The 23,869-nt window shown below is 52.2% G+C and overlaps 3 protein-coding genes across 3 annotated transcripts in view; all 3 read left to right on the top strand.

The window, feature by feature from the left end:
- Positions 1-307: 307 nt before the first annotated feature.
- LOC128827371 (sialic acid-binding Ig-like lectin 14) lies at positions 308-1,529 on the top strand. The gene is made up of 3 exons (XM_054011225.1): positions 308-377; positions 661-1,062; positions 1,201-1,529. The coding sequence occupies exons 1-3, from the start codon at positions 341-343 to the stop codon at positions 1,527-1,529; spliced, it is 768 nt and encodes a 255-aa protein (XP_053867200.1). The 5' UTR covers positions 308-340.
- Positions 1,530-2,059: 530 nt separating this feature from the next.
- LOC128827370 (sialic acid-binding Ig-like lectin 11) overlaps positions 2,060-23,869 on the top strand; it is a 30,402-nt gene continuing 8,592 nt past the window's right edge. The window contains exon 1 of the mRNA XM_054011224.1: positions 2,060-2,306. Coding sequence (XP_053867199.1) covers positions 2,060-2,306 — 247 coding nt within the window. The remainder of the gene's footprint in view (positions 2,307-23,869) is intronic.
- LOC128826808 (sialic acid-binding Ig-like lectin 16) overlaps positions 16,159-23,869 on the top strand; it is a 37,888-nt gene continuing 30,177 nt past the window's right edge. Inside the window, exon 1 of the mRNA XM_054010295.1 lies at positions 16,159-16,369. The gene's annotated coding sequence lies outside the window, so the exon portion shown is untranslated. The remainder of the gene's footprint in view (positions 16,370-23,869) is intronic.

The following is a 23,869-nucleotide window of genomic DNA, read 5'->3' as shown; positions in this document are numbered from 1 at the left end:
ATTCTTAGAGAAAATCTCTCTTTTTTGGTGTGTGCCAATTTAAGGATTCTTTTAGCCCACGGTCTCTCAGGACTGTCTGGTGATTTGGGGATGGGGGAGGTCACTGCGCTGCCAGAAGTCCCAGATCAGCCCCCCACAGAGCCCAGCAGTACTGATGGTCCCCCAGGCAGATCTGTCCTCCCCAAATAACCTCTGCTCTTACACTTCTCACCCCCCGTCTGTCTCTAGGTCTGTCCCAGCCCAAACCCCAGCCATGGGCAGAGCCCTGCTGCCACAGCAGGATGCAAGAGAGTGGGAGCTCCGGGCTCAGAGCCCCCCATGGAGAGCAGGGGGTCCTGCCATGCTGAGGGTCCTGATCCTCACCCTGCTCTGGAGGGGTAAGTAAGCAGAACCTGCAACCCCAGTGCAGGGGGAAGGGCAGAACCTGCGCTAAGTGGGGCCAGGTCTGTCCCAGAACTTGGAAGGGAGACTGGCCAGAGGGGGAGGGGAGCCCAGTGCCCCAGTGTGGTGCTAGGGGGCGCTGAGCGACAGGGAGCGGATGGAGCTCAATGGATGGGCTGTGGGTCGGGAGTGAGGGGCATCGGCAGAGCTGTGAGGGGAGCTCAGGGTTGGTCTCTGCTCTCTATGGGTCCCACATCAATCCCTCTTCGTCCCCTGCAGAGTCCCTGTCCCAGCTGCCCGGATTTACCCTGACGGTGCCACCATCAGTGTCAGTGCAGGAAGGTCTCTGCGTTCTGGTCCCCTGCACGTTCATGTACCCAGCCTCCTATGACACTAAGAATTCCCAGTCCCGGCTCTACAGATACTGGTACAAGGATCAGGCCACTGGGGGCTATGATCCGCTCGTGGCCAGCAATGACCCCAGCCGGGGGGTGTCGCAGGAGACCCAGGGCCGATTCCGGCTGGCGGAAAATCCCGTGCGCGGCGACTGCTCCCTGCAAATCAGCGACGCCCGATGGACGGATGCGCGGAGATATTTCCTTAGAGTCGAGGGAGACTTTAGCTACAATTACCGCTACAGTACAGATGGCACTGACCTTGCGCTCACGATCTCCGTGACACGTAAGAGCAGCCACAGTCACCGCTCATCAGCCCAATGAGCCCGCCAGTCCCCGTCCTGGGGTCCGATCCAGGCTGAGCCCCTAGAGGGGAAAAGCCCCGTGTCCCCGACTGATTCTCTCCCCTCTCCCCATGTCTCAGAGCTGACGGAGGAGCCAGAGATCCAGATCTCACTGCCGCGGGGGCTGCCAGGGATGCTGCTGGCTGGGGAGTTGGTGACTGTGATCTGCACGGCCCCTGGGCGCTGCTCCGGGCCCCCTCCCCGAGTCACCTGGACGGGGCCGTTCAGCGACACAGCCCAGAACATCTCAACCCAGCTGGCAAATGGCACCTGGGCCCACAGCTCCGCGCTCCGTTTCACGCCCGGCCTGGGGGACCACGGCAAAGAGCTCGTCTGCAACGTCACCTACAGCTCAGCACAGGGACCTTCCACCCGCAGAACCATCCAGCTCCGCGTGGGCTGTGAGTGACCTGCCCAGCCCCTCCATGCTGCTCCCAGCCCTCTCTGCTGGGATCCCGACCCCTGGGCTCCCTAGCCCTGCACTCCAACCCCTCCCCGAACTCAGCCCTGTGCTGGGATCCCCTCCCCCCACCATGCACCCTCAGCCAATTCTACTCCAGGCCCCTTCTCTCCACACCCTGCAGCCCCTTCTCCCTTGGGATCGTCACCCCTTCCTGCCCCCTTGGCTATGGCTCCCCTCTCTACCCCTGACCTGCCCTGCCCCCAAAATCCTCCTGTGCTGCGATCCACACCCCCATTGCAGTCCCCCCTTGTCAGGATTTCCCCTCACACCAGCCACGCCGCTTCCCCCTGAGATCCCCCCAGGCTGTCCCGCTGCGTCTCCTCCACCCCCTCCCCTTTCTGCCAGGATAGGTGGATGCTCTATATGGGGCAGAGTATTAATGGGACCCAGTCACTGTCCGGCACTAAACATGCTCCGGGCTCGGTGCCCAGAGACCTCGGCCAGCCCTGCCCCAGGGAAACCCCATTAAATGGCCTATGACCTTTGAGCTGCAGATCCAGGCCAGAGGGAAAATCAGCAGCCACTTTTGCAACATGAAGGATCAAATCAGGCCTCAGTGTAAGGACGGCCCTTGTTCCCTTCAGCCGGAGGGAGATTTAGAAGGAACCCGCCCCCCAGTTCCCAGCCCGTGTCTGAGCCCAGGCCCCAGCCCCACCCCGAACGTGTACATAGACCTCGGAGGAAACGTCCGCGCTGCAATCAGAGACTCGCAGTCTGAGCCCTGTGAGCCCGACCCAACGGAGCCAGGCTCTGAGACTCGGTGACGCGGGGCTTTGAGGGCAGCGTGGACAGACCCTGCCAGGCCTGGCCAGCCAGTATCGCGTCCAGCTGTTCTGGGTGTTGATTTCAGATCCCGCCCTCTAGGTGGAGCCGGGAAGCCCAGCTGCAAAGTACCCAGGCCAGGCTGGCTAAGCCAGAGAGTGAAAGGAGAGGGCTGGGGAGAGACGAACCGAGGGGGGAATGCAAAGGACCCATGAGGGGGGTGTGTGACTTGTCTGATGGTGGCTGGGGTTCATCTGGGGCTGGGAGCGGGGTTATTTAGTCCCCTGGCTCTGGCCCGGCCTGGAGAGGACACGTCTAGGGAGTGGGAGGCTGCCATAGTTAATTAGCCGCTTTGAGGCCAGCCCCACGGGGGCCAGCTGAGGCTTGAGTGGACTCCTGGGACATCTACACGGGTCAGGAGTGCCCAGGCTGAAGGTGGAGAAGCAGGTGGGTTGATGTGAAGCAGAACTGACCAAGGATGGGGCCGGATCAGTGTCTGGAGGCCAGCTGAAGAGACACCCCAGGGCAGAAGAACCTGTGGGAATCCCCTACTGGATACTAGCTGGTTAATCTATGGGACAACCTTCCCCTGGGCATTAGTATGGTTAACCCGTGGGACACCCTGTCCCTGAGTTTCTCTCTCTATTAATTTGTTGCTGTGTGTCCTGCACTCCCCAGACATCCCCCAGCTGGGGACCGCGCTGAACTCGTCCTGCCAGTGCCAGGGGCCCAGCATCAGCTGCAGTTGTTCCCTGTGCTCCCACCCCCCACCCCAGCTCCAATGGCAGGTGGACGGGGAGTCCATGGCTGGGAACGGCTCTCGAGGGGCCCTGCAGGTCAACTCATGCACCCAGGGGGATGAGGCTGTCAGCGCCCTGAGTTGGACGGGGAGTGGGGATAGGGACCAGGATCTTCTGCCTCCGCTCCAACATCCACAGGATGTACACTGTACTGCTGAGCCCACCGGAAACATGTGAGAGAGCTTCCCCACTAGGGGGCGCTAGCTCTGATCTTGCCCCAGGGAGGGGATTGACTGGCTTTTAGCGGGAGGTGGGCGGACATTGGGCCACAGGACCTTTCCCCCTCAAGGAATCACTGGCTCCTACCCGGCCCAGGGCGGGGGCTGGCTGGCTTGGGACTGGGGTTGCAGGGATCTATCCCAGACTCTCGGCTTCTTCCAGCTCCCACAGGTGGCCTCACTTGGGCATTTATCGAAATCAGCTGCAAACTCGTCTTCGTGGCAACTGGATTCATCCTGGCCTATTACCTCACCCTGCTCTATTACAGACGGTAACTCAGCTACCAACCCACCTACTGATCTGCCCACCTACGTACCTACCTATGCATATACCTACCCACCGTTCTACCCACCTATGTACCCACCTAGCTACCAACCCACTGACCAACCCATCTACCCACCTGCCACCCTGCCTAGCTGCCTACCTACGACTTAGCATCCTACGCACCCACCCACCTACCATCCAACCCACCTACCTACCTATGTACCCATTGATGCACCCATCTTCCTACCACCTGACGTAGCTCCCAACCCATTGACCCAACCACCCACTGACCTACTCAGCCACCCATCTACCCACCTACACATAAACTTACACACTGATCTGCCCACCTACCTCCCCACCAACTTACTGTCTACTCACCTACCCAACTATGTACCTACCCACCCATCTATCTATCTATCTATCCAGACTGCCAGCCACTTATATACCCTATTATCTCTCTCTCCCAGGACACCCTGCTGCTGTCGTGGAAGGGAATCGGGGGCCAGGGAATCCACTGTGCCCGAGTCCGGTGTGTAGATCGGGACGTTCCTCAGCCATCGAAGAGCTGACAAGGAATTAGAATCTCAGAGAACTTAGGAAAGAGAGAATGAGACCTCAGCTGAGGGAACTGCCACCCTGGGAGAAGCCAACAGGCCCATTTACTCTGATATCCTGCCCTCTCAGACCCATGCATGTGGGAAGCACATGGAAGCTGCTTGTAATGTTTATATGACCGGTAGATGATCTGTTTGTTGCCTTGATGATTATGACTTTGTTTGCTCTGTGATGACCGCCAGGCACCCAGATACCCCAGTGACAATCACAGTATGAGACCCTCTAGAGAACAGAGCAGACCAGCTGATGCTAGTTACCTGTCCCTGCAAGACAACGCCCAACCCAGCGACTCTAACGGCCGCTCCCAGGCAGTGCGGGGAGAAAGTTTCACCGACAAACTTTTTTTTGGGTGCAAAATGCAAAGTCGGCAACACCAAACTTTGTGTAAATCTGGGACAATTTTGCCAATTTGTTTGTTTGGGGGCGGGACCTCCCAAAATTCCCCGAAATTGAAAGATTTCATTTAGGCATTTTCAAAAAGAAACGTTTCACTTTCTCAATTCAAACACACTGTATGGTTTGAAATTTCCTGTAATTTTACTTTGTAGTTAAAAAACGTCTAAAATGCTTGAAATCGAAACAAAATGTTTCATCCTCAAACCAAATCTATTTCTGACCTTCTGATTCGCAGAAAATTTTGACCAATTTCCATTTTTGGTTTTACATGAAAAGATTTTTTCCTGCTGACTTTGGGTTCCCTCAAAATTTATCAGATTATGCTTTCAGATTGACTCCAAAGTATTTTTTTTCAAATGTTTGGTTCACCAAAAAATTCAACAATTTTTCTTTTTGTTTCTACCTAAACAGTTTTTGGTTTGCTAAAAATTGTGACCATTTTTTTTCAAGCCACGAGCCAGGCAGGAAATGGGCCACTGGGCCTTTCCCCTCGTGTGGGTGATGACTTGGATCCAGCCCCAGGGTGGGGGACTGGCTGGCTCAGGCAGGGCCGGCTCCAGGCAGCAGCCGACCAAGCACGTGCTTGGGGCGGCACCTGGTAAGGGGCGGCCAATCTTGGGTTGGCGGGGGGGCGCTCGGGTTTTGTTTGTTTTTTATGGTTCGGTCGGGCGGCATTGGGGGTGGGGTGGGTTGCTTTTGTTTCAGTGGCGGGGCAGTCGGCAGCGCGGTGCTGCGCGGGGGGGTGTGTCGAGGCGGGGCGCTCCACGGGGGGTGTTCGGCGGTGGGGGGTGTTCGGTAGCGCAGCGCACGACAGGGGGGTTGGGCAGCGCGGTGCTTGGTGGGCGGGTATAGCAGCAGGGGGGTTCAGCAGCGCACCGCTCGGAGGGGGGGTATGGCAGAGCGGCGCGGCGCGGCGCTCCACGGGGGGCATTCGGCGGTGGGGGGATTCAGCAGCACGCCGCTCGGCGGGGGGGATACGGCAGCACGGCGCTCTGAGTGGGTGGGGTTTGGCGGTGCTCGGTGGGGGTTTTAGGCGTCGTGGCACTTGGCGAGGGGGGTGTTCGGTGGCGGAGGGGTTCAGATGTGCAGATAATAGCAGCTCCTGTCCCTGTATCTCATGTTCTCGTTGCCCAAGTAGCAGCACCCGTTCTCCAGGTACCCCAGCATCCAGAAGTGGCCCTGTGCCTCCCCCAACACCTCTCTGAGGATGTTGGCAGCGACGGGTTTCCCCCAGAAGATGTCCACTTCCTCCATGAACTAAGACCCACAGGTCCCCCCGTCTAATCCAGGCCCCATTGGTGGCCTGAATGTACAGGGGATGATGAAGCAGAGACCCACCCAGGCCCGCACTGATTCTGGGACCCTCAGGCCCAGGTCTGGTCTCTGGGCAAAGAATCCTGCATAGGAGAGATGGGATGGGAGGAACACGCTGTTCTGGACGGAGCCACCAGATGGCGCAGTTACACAAAGCCAGACATAGTCTTAGTGTGTGAGCAAGTGTTAAGTCTTTGGAGAAATGCTGGATTGATTGTGTTCAATATTTTTATGTAGATATATACCTCTCTCTCTACATATATACATATATATGTGTGTGTGTATCTAATATTATGTTATTATATATCTTCTGACACACATATATACATACAAAACAGAGAAGTATATGTAGACAATATATCTAATTATGCTCAGTTTTATGTTAAGATAATATATATGTGTGTATGTGTATACACACACACATATATACAGAGAGAGAGGGAGTACATACAGACAGTGCACATACACATATACTGGATATATACATATGTTGACTTTTATTTTAGGATATATTTTATATAATGATGCTAATTATGTTTTGTTTCTTGTATTAAACCTATTACACCAGATCTGGGTTGTGTCACAGACTCCCAGCCACGGGCTCTCTCAGCTCCCTACGGTTCCTGGGAGGACCCCCCTTCAGTGTGACAGCTCTTCTTGGGGTCACACACACTCTGGTGGGTTAAGACCTGGGCTCCAGCGCCTCCTGGAACCACACCTCCCGAACCTTCAGCTGGCTGTCTCTCACCATCAGCCCCCTCAGGGAATCCCCTCCCTCTGCACCACAGGGACATCCCCACCCAGAGAGAGTATCGCCCCCTGATCTCTACCCTGCAGTGACTCTCAGCCAGTGTAACACAGGAACCAGAACAGGCAGTTCTCAGGGCCCGCGGGCCTGGCCAGTCTCAGCACTGTCCAGCTGGGTCTGTCCCCATTCAGGTAGCTCAGGCCCCTCTTTGTCCCCAGTCCAGAAGCGACCTCCTTCCAGATGAACCCCCCATATTCCCTCCCCCACCAGCCCCTCCTCCACCCTTTGTCTTTGTTCCTGGCCAAATAGGTCATCTGGGCTCCATCTCTTCCATCCTTTGTTTCCCAACTGACCAGAACCAGCTGCCTTATGGGGCCCTCTCTCCTCCACTCTCTTTATCCTCCTACGGGCCTGTCAGGGTTCCCTCCCTACTCTGAACTCTGGGGTACAGATGTGGGAACCAGCATGAAACACCCCTTAAGCTTATTTTTACCAGCTTAGGTTAAGAACTTCCCCAAGGCACAAATTCCTTCCCTTGTCCTTGGAAGGTATTGCTGCCACCACCAAGGGATTTAGACAAAAGATTCTGGAAAAGCGTCACTTGGAGTCCCTTGTTCCCCAAAATATTCCCCCCAAACCCCTTCACCCCCTTTCCTGGGGAGGCTTGAGAATAATATATTAACCAATTAGTTACAATGTGAGCACAGACCAAACCCCTTGGTTTTTAGGACACTGAAAATCAATCAGGTTCTTAAAAAAATAATTTTATTTAAAGGAAAAGAATCACACCTGCAAAAATCAGGATGGAAAGTAACTTTACAGGGTAATAGAAAGATTTAAAACACAGAGAATTCCGCTCTAGGCTCAGCTTCAAAGTTACTAAAAACAGGAATAAAACTCCCTCTTAGCCTAGGGAAAATTCACAAGCTAAAACAAAAGATAATCTAACGCATTTCCATGCCCTTACTTACAATTTTTGTAATCTTAGGTGCTCATTTCAGGTATGTTTTCAGGAGATGTTTTTCCTGTCTGGTCTCTCTCCGTCCAGAAAGAGAACAACAAACAGAGCACAAACAAAACCTCCCCCCCCAGATTTGAAAGTACACCACTACCCCAATATAACACGACCTGATATAACATGAATTTGGATATAACGCGGTAAAGCAGCGCTCCGGGGGTGCAGGGCTGCGCACTCCAGTGGATCAAAGCAAGTTTGATATAATGTGGTTTCACCTATAACGCAGTACGATTTTTTGGCTCCCAAGGACAGCGTTATATCGGGGTAGAGGTGTATCTTCTTTCCTTATTGGTCCTTTTGGTGAGGTGCAAACCAGGTTATTTGAGCTTCTTAACCCCTTACAGGTAAGGATTCAGTACAGCTGCTCAGGTGGGATTTTATGCTACCTTTAGCTGTATGTTTATGACAGGGCCAGAACCGGCTGGCTCCCAAGATGGCCTGGGCCTCTGGGTCACTGGTTGCTAAGATCCACAATGTCCAGGCCGGTGTCCAGAGTCCAGGCTGCCAGGCGAGGTCACACCTGGCCTTCTGCAACCACAAACCCCCTCTTCCACCATCTTGTTACACATGCAGCACACAGGGAAAGTGAGGTACGCACCATATTCATATAAAACACTAACAAAATCCCCCACTTCGTCACATCTCTCCCCACTTCAAGTCTGAACTGAATGGGGTTACTTAAGCCAGTGACCCAGGGAGGTTCAGGTTCCCCTCTCTGGGACAAAGCCTCGGCTATAACATTCATACTCCCATTCCCACGTCCCACCTCCATCTCGTAATCCTGGAGGTTCAGACTCCATTTCAGGAGCTTGGCATTAGCCCCTTTCATTTTATGCATCCCGTCGGCATGAGTGGTCAGTGTACACAGTAAAGTACCACCCAAATATTTATACCTGCAGCTTCTTAAGGGCCCACCCCCCAGCCAGGTATTGCTTCTCTATGACTGCATAGTTCTGCTCCGTGGCAGCAAGTGCTGGGAGGGAGGGGGGAGGGAGGGGAACAAGGCACGCTCGGGGAAGAGGCGGGGTCGGGGCAGGGATTTAGTTTGATAGCATCCTGTCTGTCAAGAAATCTCTTATCAATAGCTGTGGTTGTGAAATCCTCATTTCTTCATTGTTTTGTCATTCTGTTCCCCACTTCCCTATTGTTTAACTGTCTGGTCCATGGGTCAGCAACGTTCGGCACGCGGCTCGCCAGGGTAAGCACCCTAGTGGGCTGGGACAGTTTATTTTCCTGCTGACATGGCAGGTTTGGCCGATCGTGGCCCCCACTCGCTGCGATTCGCCGTCCTGGGCCAATGGGGGTGGCGGGAAGCCGGGGCAGCACATCCCTCAGCCCACACTGCTTCCCGCCACCCCCACTGGACCACGCTACGGTGCTTACCCTGGTGAGCCGCATGCTAAACGTTGCCGACCCTTGGTCTGGTCTCTGTCTGGTTCTTTAATTGTTTCTCTCTGTTACATAATTAATTTTGCTAGGTGTAAATTAATTAAGGTGGTGGGGTGGGATTGGTTAGAGAATTTTTTACACTATGTTAGGATTGGTTAGTAAAATTTTAGTATCATGATTGGTTAAGGTACAGCTTAAAAGGGCTCAAATTTCCCTATATAAACTGGGGTCCAAAAGGAAGTTCTTTGGGTACCAACTCCAGGACACAGCCCCCAAGAACAGAGCTGCCAGACCTCAGCACTCTGCCAATGATGCCGTGCAGAAACTGGAGTCCCCCAGATGGACCTGATCCTGACTGGCCATCAAGAAAAGTTCATCTGTCTTATTGGGAGTAGTGAGCACTGTATGTGGGGAGAGGGCTAGCTCAGTGGTTTGAGCATTGGCCTGCTAAACCCAGCATTGTGAGCCCAATCCTTGGGGGCAGCATCTAGGAATCTGAGGCAAAAATCTGTCTGGGGATTGGTCCTGCTTTGAGCAGGGGGTGGGACTAGATACCTCCTGAGGTCCCTTCCAACCCTGGTATTCTATGTGCAGTCTGGTTTGGGTGATTGGTAATAAATAGCGGGTAAGGATATTACTGTGTAAGGCTCTTTCACTGGTAAAAGGTCCCGCACACCTGCAGGGCTCTGCCTGAGGCCTAGGACCAGGGTAAGGTGGGGGCCCTACATTGTAAGGTGACACCTTGAGCCCTAGGAACACAGTATGAGCAGGTGCCCTTGAGTGTGTGAGTAACAGAGAATTTTGTGCGGGTAACAATTTGGTGCCAAATCCCTGGGCAGTCTAAGGTCTTTTGAACTGAACTGATAGAGTCTAACACCATAAATAATAGCAGAGTACCTGTGTGTGCTGTCAGAATGGGTCACTACCTATCTGGCAAAATGACAACCCCCCCCCCCCCACCCAGAGCAACAAGAGAGAAAGGGAACAAAGAAAAGGGACCAGGAGGGATGGGGGCTAGTTGAGGAGCCCACCCTCCTGTCTAAATGACTAGTGGGACAAAGCCTGTGCCCATGAGAAGGGGCGGTTCAACGAGGAAAGCAGGATCAGGCCCAGATGAGCAGGCAGGCAACAGAGAAGGAGATTGGAAAACAGGTTGGGAGCCCTGAGGGCAGAGTGGCAGGAGTAAGGAAAGCAGTAATTGCAGACATGGGGAATTCAGATCCCTGGGAGAATACTTGGAAGGGTGATATCTGGGCTGAAGGAGGTGTCAGTCTGGGAGATAAGCAAGTGATTTAAAGAAAGAGAGTGAGACGTTAACTCTGCAGAGGCTGGAGGGAATTAAGCAGCTGAACTTTGTAAAAATGTTAAACAGGAAAAGTGTTATAGACAGAGAATTGTTGGTTTCTTTGCAGCCATTCCGAAGGGGAAATGGGCCCTTTTCCCAAGGCAAAGAGACAATCTGATTTAAATCATTTGACTAGGAACAATTTAGTCAAATTCGCTAAACGAACAGAAGGGGTTTCTATTGGAACGTAACTGCCCCCAAATGTATACAAACGTAATCTATGTACAGCTGTGTAAAAATTAAAGCAGTGTAAGGGGATGTTAAGCAAAAGAGTATGTATGTATCTGTGTGTGTGTGTGTGTGTGTGTGTGTGTGTGTGTGTGTGTGTGTGTGTGTGTGTAAATATATTGTGTAAATATGTGAAGTGTTTAGGACCTAAACCAACACTCCTGGTTTATAAAATTCTGTTTTGTGGGTTTAAGATAAATTGGTTTGTTTTTGTTTTTCAATAATACCACTAAAAATCCATTTGACTCTTTCATTCAAAGTTGCAAAACTGACAGACACTGTTTGCCAGACACAGGTAATGGTGCTGTTTGGCTTTGGTATTGAGCATTTAACCATTAAGGTATGCCAGTGCTTTATAAAGTTCAATATCTTTTTAAAGACCAAAGCGGTGGCTACAGCAGGGCAGTGAAACCCAGGAGAATGGGGAAAGAGTCTAGATTCGTTTTCTGGTAAGAAAATAGCAGATAAGAGCTGTAGTAAAAGAATAAGAAATAAATTGTAAAAAAAGACGGTGTCCCTCTGGAGCAACAGCAGGGGTGAGGTGCACAAAAAAAGCAACATTCGGAACACTGAGCCTTAAGGTGGCTCTGAGTAATCAGACTGTCACTTTGATAAGGGTACATGAAAACTCTGTGAGCACAAAAGAAACAGTTCCACGGTATGTAACAATTCATATGGCTCATATAATGTTCTAAAAGTTAAACTACCAACTCTAAGGACAACTCCCACCTTTTCATGTTCTGTGTGTATATAGATCTCCTCACTATATGTTCCATTCTATGCATCCAATGAAGTGGGCTGTAGTCCACGAAAGCTTATGCTCTAATAAATTCGTTAGTCTCTAAGGTGGCACAAGTACTCCTGTTCTTTTTATGGAAGGAATGTGCATTTTCCCCAGGACGTGTGCAGTGTATATTGTAGAATAAAAGAAATGCAAACAAAACATGCTACTTAGATAGACTCCTATTAGGGCTCTAAAGGGAGCCACAATAGGTTGTTTTTTTCTTTTTCAGATCGCTGGGTGTTTTGGAAGCAGGAGTTGAAAGTGGAAAGAAATCAAAACTCTGGGGGAAGTTGACTGTGTCCCTTTTCAGACAAAAAGAACAGGAGTACTTGTGGCACCTTAGAGACTAACAAATTTATTAGAGCATAAGCTTTCGTGGACTACAGCCCACTCCTTCGGATGCATATAGAGTGGAATAAATATTGAGGAGATATATATACACACATACAGAGAGCATAAACAGGCTTATGCTCTAATAAATTTGTTAGTCTCTAAGGTGCCACAAGTACTCCTGTTCTTTTTGCGGATACAGACTAACACGGCTGCTACTCTGAAACCTTTTAAGACAGAGTCTCGGAGCTGCTGATGGCTTTGGATCCAAAAGCAAGCCAGAAATCCCGTGTGTTAATGCAAATTACCTAACTCATAGAGGAAGGAGAGAACTGTAACCGGACACGGTCCCCACACGCCCTGCTGCACGCGCCCCCCTTTTCATCCACTCCCCCCTTTTTGCTCTTCCGAATGCAGTCTGTGTCTGTGTAGGTTTCCTCTTTTGCCAGTTACCTTTCTCTTAAAGTGCGGTTTGCACAGTTTCCTGTCTGAACCACAAACAGCAGAAGTCCTCGTTGATGTGAGGTGATTGCTTAAAGCTATATCACCAATTGTATTCGTGCTTATGAATAAGTAATCAATGTGTAAGGAGTGACTGAGACAGTATGAGTGTAAGAAACCAGTCGCAAGGCTTGAACCGAAATATTACTGGGTAAAGATAATCAAGGTGTATATGGGACTATATACAAACCTCCGGCAGTAGCGGCCAACAGAGAGATGTCACCCATGACCGCAAGAACTCGGGACCGGACCGGAAGCAGTAGAGCCCTCCCGCAGATCCGAAGGGACTCCAGGGACTCTCATCGCCTAGTGCTCCGATCTCTGGTCAGCTGGATTGAAAACAACATCCGCGGCTGCAGTCTGCCAGTAGAACGAATGCAACATGCGTGTGAGTATAATTGTGCAAATAAGGGAAGCAAGTAATAAATCAAGGGCCAATACTACTCGAGTTCGACCTTGGTTTGTGGTTATTTCTTGGCCAGTTCCAAGAACGGGTAACCAGAACTGCCCATAAGTGGCAGGACAAAGGAGCCGCAGATAAAGAACAGACCTGGTTAGCAAACAAACTACCTGAAACTTAAAGGCTCAAATTCTGACCCTCCAGAGGAAGGTGGAAAAGGGAGTCAAACCTAAGAATAAGAGAATTGGTCATTTGTCCAAGCTTCCACTGCTCGTAAGCTTCTTTTTTGTGTTTAAGATCAGCAAGGATTTCACTGTTAAGCCAAGCTGGTTGCCGGCCATATTTACTGTTCATTCTGCACATCAGTGCACAGACCTGTCCCAGCCTCTTTCCATTCACTGGGCTTTGTAACCCATGTCCCTTGCCAAGTTCAGGGGCCTTCCCCCTGGTCATGCAGCCCCTCAGCATCTGGGGAGGGTCACCCCACCCCGACAAGGGTCTATCGCTCCCAGAATCTCTCCACCACTGGAATGTCTCCCCATTGACCACCCCTGTCTGCTCCCACTGGGGGCTAGAGGGACCTGAGCCCAGGGGTACAAGCAGACATATCCCCAGGGCTCAGAGGGGACCCATCTGCCATCCTCCCTTCCCTGGCCAGCTCTGCCCCTGGGGTGGTTGGTGGCTGCTTCCTCCCCAGGGCTAGTCACAGCTCGCTCTCCCCTCCGCCATGTTAACCCTTTGAGTTTCTCCTGGGCCAAGATTTCCTGTGTCTCTGGGCCCTGCACCCCTGCCCTCTCTGCCTGCAGCGATCACATCTCCGGTGTCTGACGTCCCCTGGAGACATCCAGCCCCTCGGCCTCTCCTCTACCTCCAGGTTTCCCTGAGTCCCGCCCCTGGGATGCCTTGGTGGGTTACAGCTCCTTCGCTTTGAGCCCCAATTCCAACCCACCAGGGCAGGGACCCCAAGCTGTCCCGGACTCCCACGCCAGGGCTCTCTTCGCTCCGTACTGCCCCAGGAGGAACCCCCTGCAGGGTGACAGCCCGTCTCAGGGGTGAACACCCCTGTGGGGTTAGACCCTTGGCCCCGCCACCTCCTGAAACCGCACCTCTGAGGATTCAGCAGCCTGGCTCTGCCTAGGCCCCCTCAGCGAGTCCCCTTGCTTTGCACCCCCGCAGCCTCCACCCCCAGAGGGAGCAACACCCCCCGATCTCTACCCTGCAGTGACTCTCGGCCAGCGGAACACAGGAGGTTTATTGAACGTCTGAACCCAGCACAGACAGTTCTCAGGGTCCTCGGGCCTGGCCAGTCTAAGCACCGTCCAGCTGGGTCTGACCCCGTCCAGGTGGCTCAGGCCCCTCTTTGTCCCCAGTCCAGAAGTGACCCCCTTCCAGCCGAGCCCCCTATATCCCCTCCCCCACAGCCCCTCTTCCACCCTTTGTCTTCAGTCCCAGGTGAACAGCTCACCTGGGCCCTCTCTCTTCCATCCTTTGTCCCCAGTGGTCAGAATCAGCTTGTCAGGTCACCGGGGCCCTCTCTTCTCCACCCTTTGTCCTCCCATTGGCCAGAACCGTCTGGCTCCCACAATGGGCTGGGCCTCTGGGCCACTGGTTGCTAAATCCCATAATGTCCAGGCCGGTGTCTGGGGTCCCTGCTGCCAGGTGAGGTCACACCTGGACCTCTGCAACCACAATATTGCTCTCCTACTACCTCATTACACACGCAGCACACAGGGAAACTGAGGCTCACACAGTATTCATGCAAAACACTCACGAAATCCCCCACTTCATCACAGGTTGTGTTTAAAATAAAAGTTTTGTGCAAATGTTCCATTTCCTAAATACCAATCACAGGATGTTTTGGTTTTTAGAAAGATTTCGCAGAGATCTTGGCCACTTAAAACTACTGATCACTGGAAACAATTCACTGGCTAGGAATTTTTCACAAAAAATATCCCACATTTTTCAATTCCCCCCCTCCACCTCCCATGTTTTAAAATCTCTTCAGGACATAGAAAGAAACAGACAATTAAATTATTAAGATAACAGACAGATAGATAGATAGATAATGAATGACTGGTAATTAACCCTTGCCCTCCCATATCCGTAAGAGACAGACCCCAGTCCCCATGATCTCCATGTTAACAGCCATGTCAGGTTTCGATCTCGACCTGGCGGTTCCAAGGTTTCTCAGTGAATCTCTTTTTTTCCTGAATCTGAACCTGGTAATTCCCAAGACCCAGGAAAAACACACGAGACAAACACTGAGCTCAATACAATGCACAAAGATCCCTCGCCGAGCGCTGAGATGAGGCTACCTCTGGGGTGGAGCACGGGGGCTATTTATACAGGGACTCCTCGCTCAGTGTTGAGATGCAGTGACCTCTGGGGTGGGGTGCGCGGGTGTTTATATGAGGATCCCTTGCCTGGCTGGTGCTGAGATGCTGCCACCTCCATGTGGGGCATCTGTTTAACAGCAACTGAGGGAAACCTCCCGGGCAGCTAATTAAAAAGAGTCTGAAACCAGAAACTCATGACTGGAACTTCCTGTTGTGCAAGATCCACTCAGCAACCAGCTTCCCAGCACAGCCGCCGGGGCCCACACAGAGGGGGGCAGAGCTGACGTGCCACTGCCCTGGGGCAGAGCAGGCCAGGGTCTGGCTGGGCTGTGATATGCGGGAGAGACCGGCCCACAGGGCTGGTCCCAATGCCCCTAGGGGGTGCTGTGTTCCTTTTAGTTCTAGGTTTCTCCCAAACACTTGTGTATCCCAACACCGGGCAAGGAGTCCTTCTATAAACAGTCCCCGCGCCCCACTCCAGAGGCAGCCACATCTCAGCACTGGGGAGAGGTCCCTGTGTAAACAGCCCCCAAGACCCAGGCCAGATTCAGCTGCGTCTCAGCTCTTAAGTTGAAGGACGGAGTCTGGGGGGGGCCGTGGAATCCAGCTGCTTCTCCTGATCCAGCCGATGACCCGGGTCCCATCACAAGGGAATCCCCAGACTCAGTGACCCGGGAGGTGTTTGAGGAACCAAAAGACAGAAAACCAACATCTGCGCTCAATGAACCGGCTCCGATCTGCTGGCATCTCCCCTGCTGAGAGACCCTAGAGGGGAAGGACCCCGGGTCCCACTCCCACCCCCGAGAGCCAGCCAGTGCCCCACCCTGGGGCAGATCATAGCCGGTGCCCCCTAGACGGAAAAGGCCCCATGCCCCATTCCCCCCACTGATAGCCAGTTCCCCCTGCTCCCTGCCCGCGGTGGGGCCAGAAGCCGGATGTCTGTGGAAACTGCCTGTATCTGTGCCAATCTCCCTCTTGCATCAGTGGCACCGAGATCTCCAGTCACTGGAACTGGCTTGTGCAAGACGTTCTAGGGCCAGATTCAGGCGCTGACTTCCCCTTCCTGTCTTGAAATCTCACATCTCGCCACAGCCCTCGCCCTGACCCTCGGGCTCGCTCTGTCCCAGGCAGGTCTCCACACACACCCGGCTCTTCCCATTGGAGCTGGGATTCGCTAGCTGTCCGAACCAGGCATCTGCTGTTCCAGTGCGCTGTTCCCAGCCACGCCACCCCAGAGGCAGACGCATCTCAGCTCTGGGTGAACAACCCCTGGGCAGTGTCGCTGTGTGGCTGTTCCCCAGCTTCCCTGCCTGGAGGTGGCTGCATCTCAGCTCGGGGTGAGTGATTAGCGTCTGCAGCATGTACAATATTATAAGAGATGTGAGCTCCTAGCATTCGAATAGTATTGTGTGACTGGAAAAAGCAGCAATAAAGGGATAGAGCTGGGACGGGGGCAGGTAGCCTGGACTTCTGGGTTCTATCCCCAGCTCTGGGAGGAGAGTGAGGTATAGAGGGTCTCAGAGTCAGGACTCCTGGGTTCTGTCCCTGGCTCTGGGTGGGGAGCAGGGCCTAGTGGGTTACAGTGGGGTTTGGAGACAGGGAGTCAGGACTCTATCCCAGCTCTGGGAGGAGAATGAGGTGTAGAGGGGCTCAGAGCCAGGACGGCTGGGATCTATTTCCAGCCCCACAAGCAATATGCAGCCTGCCCCTGTAGCAGGGAAGCCACGGGCAGGGCCAGAGGGAGGGGAAGTCGGCAGGATGCTGGTGCTGGGGTTTCTGAGAGAGCATCTTCCCCCAACCCCCTCCTGTCTGCACCCACTTCTACTTTCACATGCTGTGCATGCTGCTTCCCCAGCCTCCGAGTCACAAACCCTGGAGAACCTGGGCTCAGGGTCGGAGAACCGGGTGCCAGGCCCCCCTCTGCAGTCTAGGGGTGAGTGGAACTAAGGGGGAGGGGGCTGGATGGTTTGTGGTGACTGGGGTGCCCCTCAATCCCAACCTGCAGCCCCTTGCTATCCCAGCCCTGGGCTCCGCGTCCCCATAGCTCTGCCGGTGCCCCTCGAGCCCGAGCAGGGTCCCGTCCCAGGGCTCCCCCACCATGGGGACCGCACTGGAGGTGTCGGCTCCGGGGGCCACGTACAGCAGGGGGTTTCCCAGCTCTCATCTCTCAGCCTCCTTCCCGAGAACACCTGAGGGCAGCAGAGGGATGGTGGGAAATGGAACTGCTCGGGGGGGGGGGTTGGGGGATAGGGAGGACAGACATTGCAGAGGGAGCAGTTATAGATCCCCCAGGGGGAACACATACATGCAAACTTCTCCCCATCCTCCAGCTGTGCTCACCCCATTGCCCCCTATGGAGCTGTGTGAGGCACAGACCCCCTGGGGCTCCCAGACACTGCACAGGGTCAGGGCAGCCCCCCCCAGAGATGGGGATGGAGGCTGGATCTCTCGAGGCTGGTCCATGCCCCTCCTACCCTGCCCATTTATCCCGCCTCCTGGAGAAGGGCAGCCAATCAGGGGTGCTGCAGGACGGAAGCAGCTCCCCCCTCAGGAACTGAGAGGAGTTTTTAGATAGGGGAGGGAAAAGGGGGAGTGGCCTGTACCATTTTCATGTCGGTGCGAGGAGCCATTGCCCCATAACATTTGCCCAGAAAGGGAATGAGGAATAGGGGAGTGGCTCATACCATTTTAAATGGAAAGGAGGCGTCAGGAGTAAGTAGACCACACTATTTTCATACGGGAGGAGGGGAGAGTCCTATACCATTCTCATAGGTGAGGAAGGGGTAATAGGGAGCAGCCCAAACCATATTAACAGGTGAGAAGGGGGGCAGGTGTGAGTGACCAATACCATTTTCACATGTGTCACGGTTCCCTCCCCACTCTGAACTCTGGATTACAGATCTGGGGATCTGCATGAAAGACCCTCTAAGCTTATTTTTACCAGCTTAGGTTAAAGACTTCCCCAAGGCACAAATCCTTTCCTTGTCCTTGGACGGTATTGCAGCTACCACCTAGTGATTTAGATAAAAATTCAGGAAAATGGCCACTTGGAGTCCCTTGTTCCCCAAATATTCCCCCAAGACCCTTCACCCCCTTTCTTGGGAGGCTTGAGAATAATGTGAGTACCGACCCAGACCCTTTGTCCCTAGGACACTGAAAATCAAACAGGTTCTTAAAGGAAGAACTTTATTTAAAGAAAAAATAAAAGCATCACACCTGCAAAATAAGGATGGAAGGTAACTTTACAGGGTAATAAAAAGATTTAAACACAGAGGATTCACCTCCATGCTCATCTTCAAAGATACAAAAACAGGACTAAAACTCCCTCTTAGCATAGGAAAAATTTACAAGCTAAAACAAAAGATAATCCAACGCATTTCCTTGCCCTTACTTACAATTTCTGTAATTTTAGATGTATCATTTCAGGTATGTTTTAAGGAGATGTTTTTCCTGCTTGGTCTCTCTCTCCGTCCGGAGAGGGAACAAACAAAAAGAGCACAAACAGAACCTCTCCCTGCCCCTCCAGATTTGAAAGTATCTTCTTTCCTTATTGGTCCTTTTGGTCAGGTACCAACCAGGTTATTTGAGCTTCTTAACCCCTTACAGGTAAAGTGATTCTGTGCCTCTGGCCAGGAGGAATTTTATATTACTGCATACATAAAGGTTGTTACCCTTCCCTTTATATTTATGACAACATGTGAGTAGTGGGGAGGAGGGAGTGGCCCCTTCCATTCTCAGAACAGTGGGGAGGAGGGAGTGACCAGTACTATTTTCATGGGGGGAGGAGAGTCCCAGCTGCAGGAGAAGCAGTGTGCAGTGGGGGCAGGGGAAACAGCTGTGGGGCAGGGATGACAGCATTAGCGCCCCGCCCTGGCTGCAGAGGGGGGAGCCGTCAGCTCTCTGCACTCTGCCCCCACCCTCCGGGGACACTTTACCCACCTCCAGGCCATCCACCTCCACTGGGTCTCTGCAGAACGAAGACAATCAACATGCAGGGGTGACACCAGCACCCGTGGGGTGGGAGCGGGAGGAGGGATAAGGCAACGGGCCACAAACAACAGGGTGTGCAGAGACAAAGCACAGATCTGTGGATTTTAAAAGCCAATTTGAGGATTCTTAGAGCAAATCTCACAATTTTTAACTAATTTCAGGACTTTTAAAGCAAGCCTCGGGATTTATTACCGAATTTCAGGGTGGGGGGCTTGTCATGACATTCACATTAAATCTCGGGATTTTCAGTGAATCCTAGAATCACAGACCCAAAGGGGAAGAAGGGACCACAGGGGTTACTTAGTCCAACCCGTGCCAAGATGCAGGATTTGTTAGGTCTAAAGCACCCCAGACAGATGCAGTCCAGCCTCCTATTGAAACCCTCCAGTGAAGGAGCTTCCACCACCTCCCTGGGTATCTGGTCCATTTTCCGACTGCTCTCACAGCTGGGGAGTTTTCCCTGAGGTTTAATCACAATTGTCTCTGCTGTAGTTTGAACCCGTTGCCCCTTGTCCTGCCCTCTGGGACGAGAGAGAACAACTTTTCTCCAGCTTCTCTAGGGCAGCCTTTCAAGGATTTGAAAACCACGATCATGTCCCCCTCCCCGAATCTCTTTTCCACACTAACCATGCCCAGTTCCTTCAGGCTGTGCCCCTAGGGCTTCCATTCCATCCCTTTGATCATCTTTATACCAACATAACTTCATAGAATATAAGGGTTGGAAGGGACCTCAGGAGGTCATGTAGGCCCACCCCCTGCTCAAAGCAGGACCAATCCCCAGACAGATTTTTGCCCCAGATCTCTAAATGGCCCCTTCAAGGATTGAATTCGCAACCCTGGGTTTAGCAGGCCAATTCTCAAACCACTGAGCTATCCCTTTATCCCTCACCTCTGGATCCTTTCCAGTTTTTCTGCATCCTTTCTATATATTGATGACCAAAACTGGACATAGTCCTCCAGCTGAGGCCTAGCCAGCGCCGAGTAGAGCGGTAGTGTCACCTCTTCTGACTTGCATGCTCTGCCTCTGTTCATGCAACCTGAAATTGCATTCCCTTTTTTTTGCAACAGCATTGCATTGCTGACTCATGTCATGTTTGTGATCCACCACAACTCCCAGCTCCTTCTCAGCAGTGCAACTACCAGGCCAGTTCTTCCCCACCCTGTATTTGTGTATTTGTTTTTTCTTCCCTAAGTGGAGCACCTTCCATTTGTCCTTCATGAATTTCATTCTGTCGTCTACAGCCCAGTTCTCGAATTTATCAAGGTCCCTCTGAATTTTAGCTTCATCCTCCAAAGTGTTGGCAACCCCCACTAGCTTTGTCATCTGCAAATTTGATCCGTCTGCTCCCTAATGCTACACCCAGGTTATTGATAAAGATGTTAAACAACACATGACATAGAACAGATCCCTGTGGGACTTCAGTTGAGACCCCTCTCCAATCGCACATCGTTCCGTTAACAGTTACTCATTGTTTGCAGTTGTTTCACCAGTTCTGTATCCACTTAATGGTAGTTCCATTGAGCCCACATTTCTCCATAAGAACAGCCAGACTGGGTCAGACCAAAGGTCCATCTAGCCCAGTATCCTGTCTTCCGACAGTGCCCAATGCCAGGTTCCCCAGGGGAAATGAACAGAACGGGGGATCATCAAGTGATCCATCCCCTGTCGCCCATTCCCAGCTGCTGGCAAACAGAGCTAGGGACACTATCCCTGTCCATCATGGCTAATAGCAATTGATGGACCTTCTTACCAGCTTTGCCTGTTACTTTGGGGCATGCTCATTTATTAGGGTTACTCTTCTGAGGCAGGAGGCGGGGGTTCTGTACTTCTATCCATGTACTGCTTGTGTCACTTGTGTTCTCATACGGAGATCTACTTCTCCCTTCTGCAAGTTCCCTCTGTCACGGAGTTAGGGGGAGACAAGGTTTCCTGCGATTCACCATGACTCTCAGCCAGCCAGTAAAACAGAAGATTTATTTAGATGACAGGAACACAGTCCAAGACAGGTCTTGCAGGTACAGACAACAGGACCCCTTCCGTTAGGTCCATCTTGGGGGGCCCCAGGGAGGCCAGAGCCCCATCTGAGTTCCCTTCCATTTTCCCAGACAGCTCCAAACTGACACTCTCCACCCCCTCCTCTCTGGCCTTTGTCTCTTTCCCAGGCCAGGTGGTCACCTGATCTCTTTGTTCTCCAACATCTTCAGCTGGCACCTTGCAGGGGAGGGGCCCAGGCCATTAGTTGCCAGGAGACAGAGTGCTGGCTATTCTCTGTGCAGACAGTATCACAGGGGCCTTCTTGAGCTCTGCAACAATCACACACCCTGATCCCCCCACCTAGATACCTAAGAAATGCATAGGGGAAACTGAGGCACTCACACAGTATTCAGAGAAAACATTAAGAACAGTCCCACTTTGTCACACGCTCCCAATGGAGCGATCCTGCAGGACCTAGGTTCCCCGGGGCTGGGTTCTTCCAGCCCCAGAATCAGACGAACACAAACACACGCACACATTAGCAGCGCGTGTCTGAGAGGACCGGGTTAATCAGGACTCCCAAGCTGACCCCTTATATGCCCCTGGACTCAGTAGTCTGCGTCGAGCAGCATGTCCAAGCTGCCACCCTCGTATGTCCCAGGTTCAGCACGTCCCTATCCCCACTGTCACGTTACAGTTGTTCTGGTCGTAACCCACTTGATGAGCAAACCCCACCAGACTTTTGGGTGCTGCAGGGATCTTTTAGCTTAGGCATAGGCGCCAACTTTCTCAGCACCGGTGGGTGCCTGCGCCCCCCGCCCGTTTCCCGACCCCTGGCCCCGCCCTGAATCCACCCCATCCCCGCCCCTGGCCCCGCCCCCATTCCAACCCCATCCCCAAAGTCCCGCCCCGGCCCCGCCTCTTCCCCCAGGGCGCCGTGTTCCCCCTCCTCCCCCCTCCCTCCCTGCCCCATGAATCAGCTGTTTCGTGGCGCAAGTGCTGGGATAGATGGGGGAGAAGCAGGACGCTGCGGAGCGCTCGCAGAGGAGGCGGAGGTGAGCTGGAGCCGGGGGGTGGGGCGGGGCCACGGGGAGCTGCCGGAGCGAATGAGGAAACCAAGAAACATCCACGGGCGTGTGGGAGAGAGAAGTAACCACCTTAACCATTTTCCAGAGTAACAGCCGTGTTAGTCTGTATCCGCAAAAAGAAGAACAGGAGTACTTGTGGCACCTTAGAGACTAACAAATTTATTAGAGCATAAGCTTTCGTGGACTACAGCCCACTTCTTCGGATGCATCCGAAGAAGTGGGCTGTAGTCCACGAAAGCTTATGCTCTAATAAATTTGTTAGTCTCTAAGGTGCCACAAGTACTCCTGTTCTTCTTTTTGCACCTTAACCATGAAAGTTATTTATTGCCAGGTAATAATCATAGGGGAGCCAAACAAACAAAACAGCTATAATATTAAATCTAACAAGTTTGATTATAGAAGTCAGGTTTACAAAAGTAACTGATCACACAAGTCAGGGTCAGAAGGCTATACCGAGAGAAAGACAGAGAGAGAACTGCATTCTCACCACTCCGTGAAGTTTGAATCGATCGGGGGTCCCAGGTGGTGCTGGTAGCTGAGGGTCTGGAGTGCTGGTGACAGGCAGAGCCCCCAACATGGTCAGTCAGGAGAAGATGAAGTCCCAGTGGAACGGATGCAGATTTTGATCCAGGCATCAAAACACTTACTTGAGCGTGGGTCAGGGGTTTTGTAGAGAAACAACAATGGTCCAAGGGAGAACACTAGATTTGTTTATGTGTAAACAAGGGAGAATACCAAAGTTGTTTTGTTCAGGCTAGACATGGGAGCTGATCATTCCTGGCTTTGGGCAGTGTTCCTTGGAGGGAGTTCACAATGAAATTCACTATTTTGGATACCAATAAAAGATTTATTACTAGAATTGGTCTGATAACTGCTGAGCTGGGTGTGTGTGGGTGTGGGTTCATTAACATCTGGAGCAGAGATCTCCCATGATGCATTGCTTCCCTGCTTTTCTGGTCCCAGAGTTCAGTGCAGTTCTTGCCTTGGAATCTCTGTTCTCCATTCTGTGTGCTAATGGAGATACCTCCTTGTCCCACCTTCAATGCAAATTGAGGCTAGGGGATTTTCCTTAATTCTGTCATCCTTATCCCAGGGCTTTAGGTGTGTTGCCCACGACCTTTTCATTGCTTTTTGTAAGTCTTTCTTCTGATGCAGGTTTGGTTCAAGCGGACGTGGGGGGGCTGGTGTCTTTCATGAGTCAGATGGGCTGGGTACTGCGCCCTGGTTCCCCAAGAACACAGAGCTGCTAGGTAATAACCTATCCTCCATGAATTTATCCAGTTCTTTTTTGAACCATGTTATTATTTTGGCCTTCACAACATCCTCTGGCAAAGAGTTCCACAGGTTGACTGTGCGTTGTGTGAAGAAATATTTCCTTTTGTTTGTTTTAAACCTGCTGTCTATTAATTTAATTTGTGTTATGGGAAGGAGTAAATAACACTTCATTATTTACTTTCTCCACACCAATCATGACCTCAATCATATCCCCCCTTAGTCGTCTCTTTTCCAAGCTGAATAGTCCCAGTCTTAGTAATCTCTCCAGAGCTGGTCGCCTGCTCACATGTTGTTTTTTTGTGGGAAGACTGAAGCAAAGCAGGCACTGAGCAGTGCTGCCTTCCCACCATCTTCTGTCACCAGCTCGGGATTTTCTGGCCAATCTCATGACTGTTGAAGAAAATCTCAGTTTTTTTTTCCACCAATTTAAGGATTTTTTTAGCCCACGACCTCTCAGGACAGTCTGGTGATTTCGGGGGGTCACTGAACTGCCAGCAGCCCCAGATCAG

Source organism: Malaclemys terrapin, chromosome 21, assembly GCF_027887155.1.
Source record: "Malaclemys terrapin pileata isolate rMalTer1 chromosome 21, rMalTer1.hap1, whole genome shotgun sequence".
In the NCBI taxonomy this organism is placed as follows: Eukaryota; Metazoa; Chordata; order Testudines; family Emydidae; genus Malaclemys; species Malaclemys terrapin.
The sequence above is the reverse complement of the archived record's forward strand: the minus strand, read 5'-3'. Positions and strand labels throughout refer to the sequence as shown.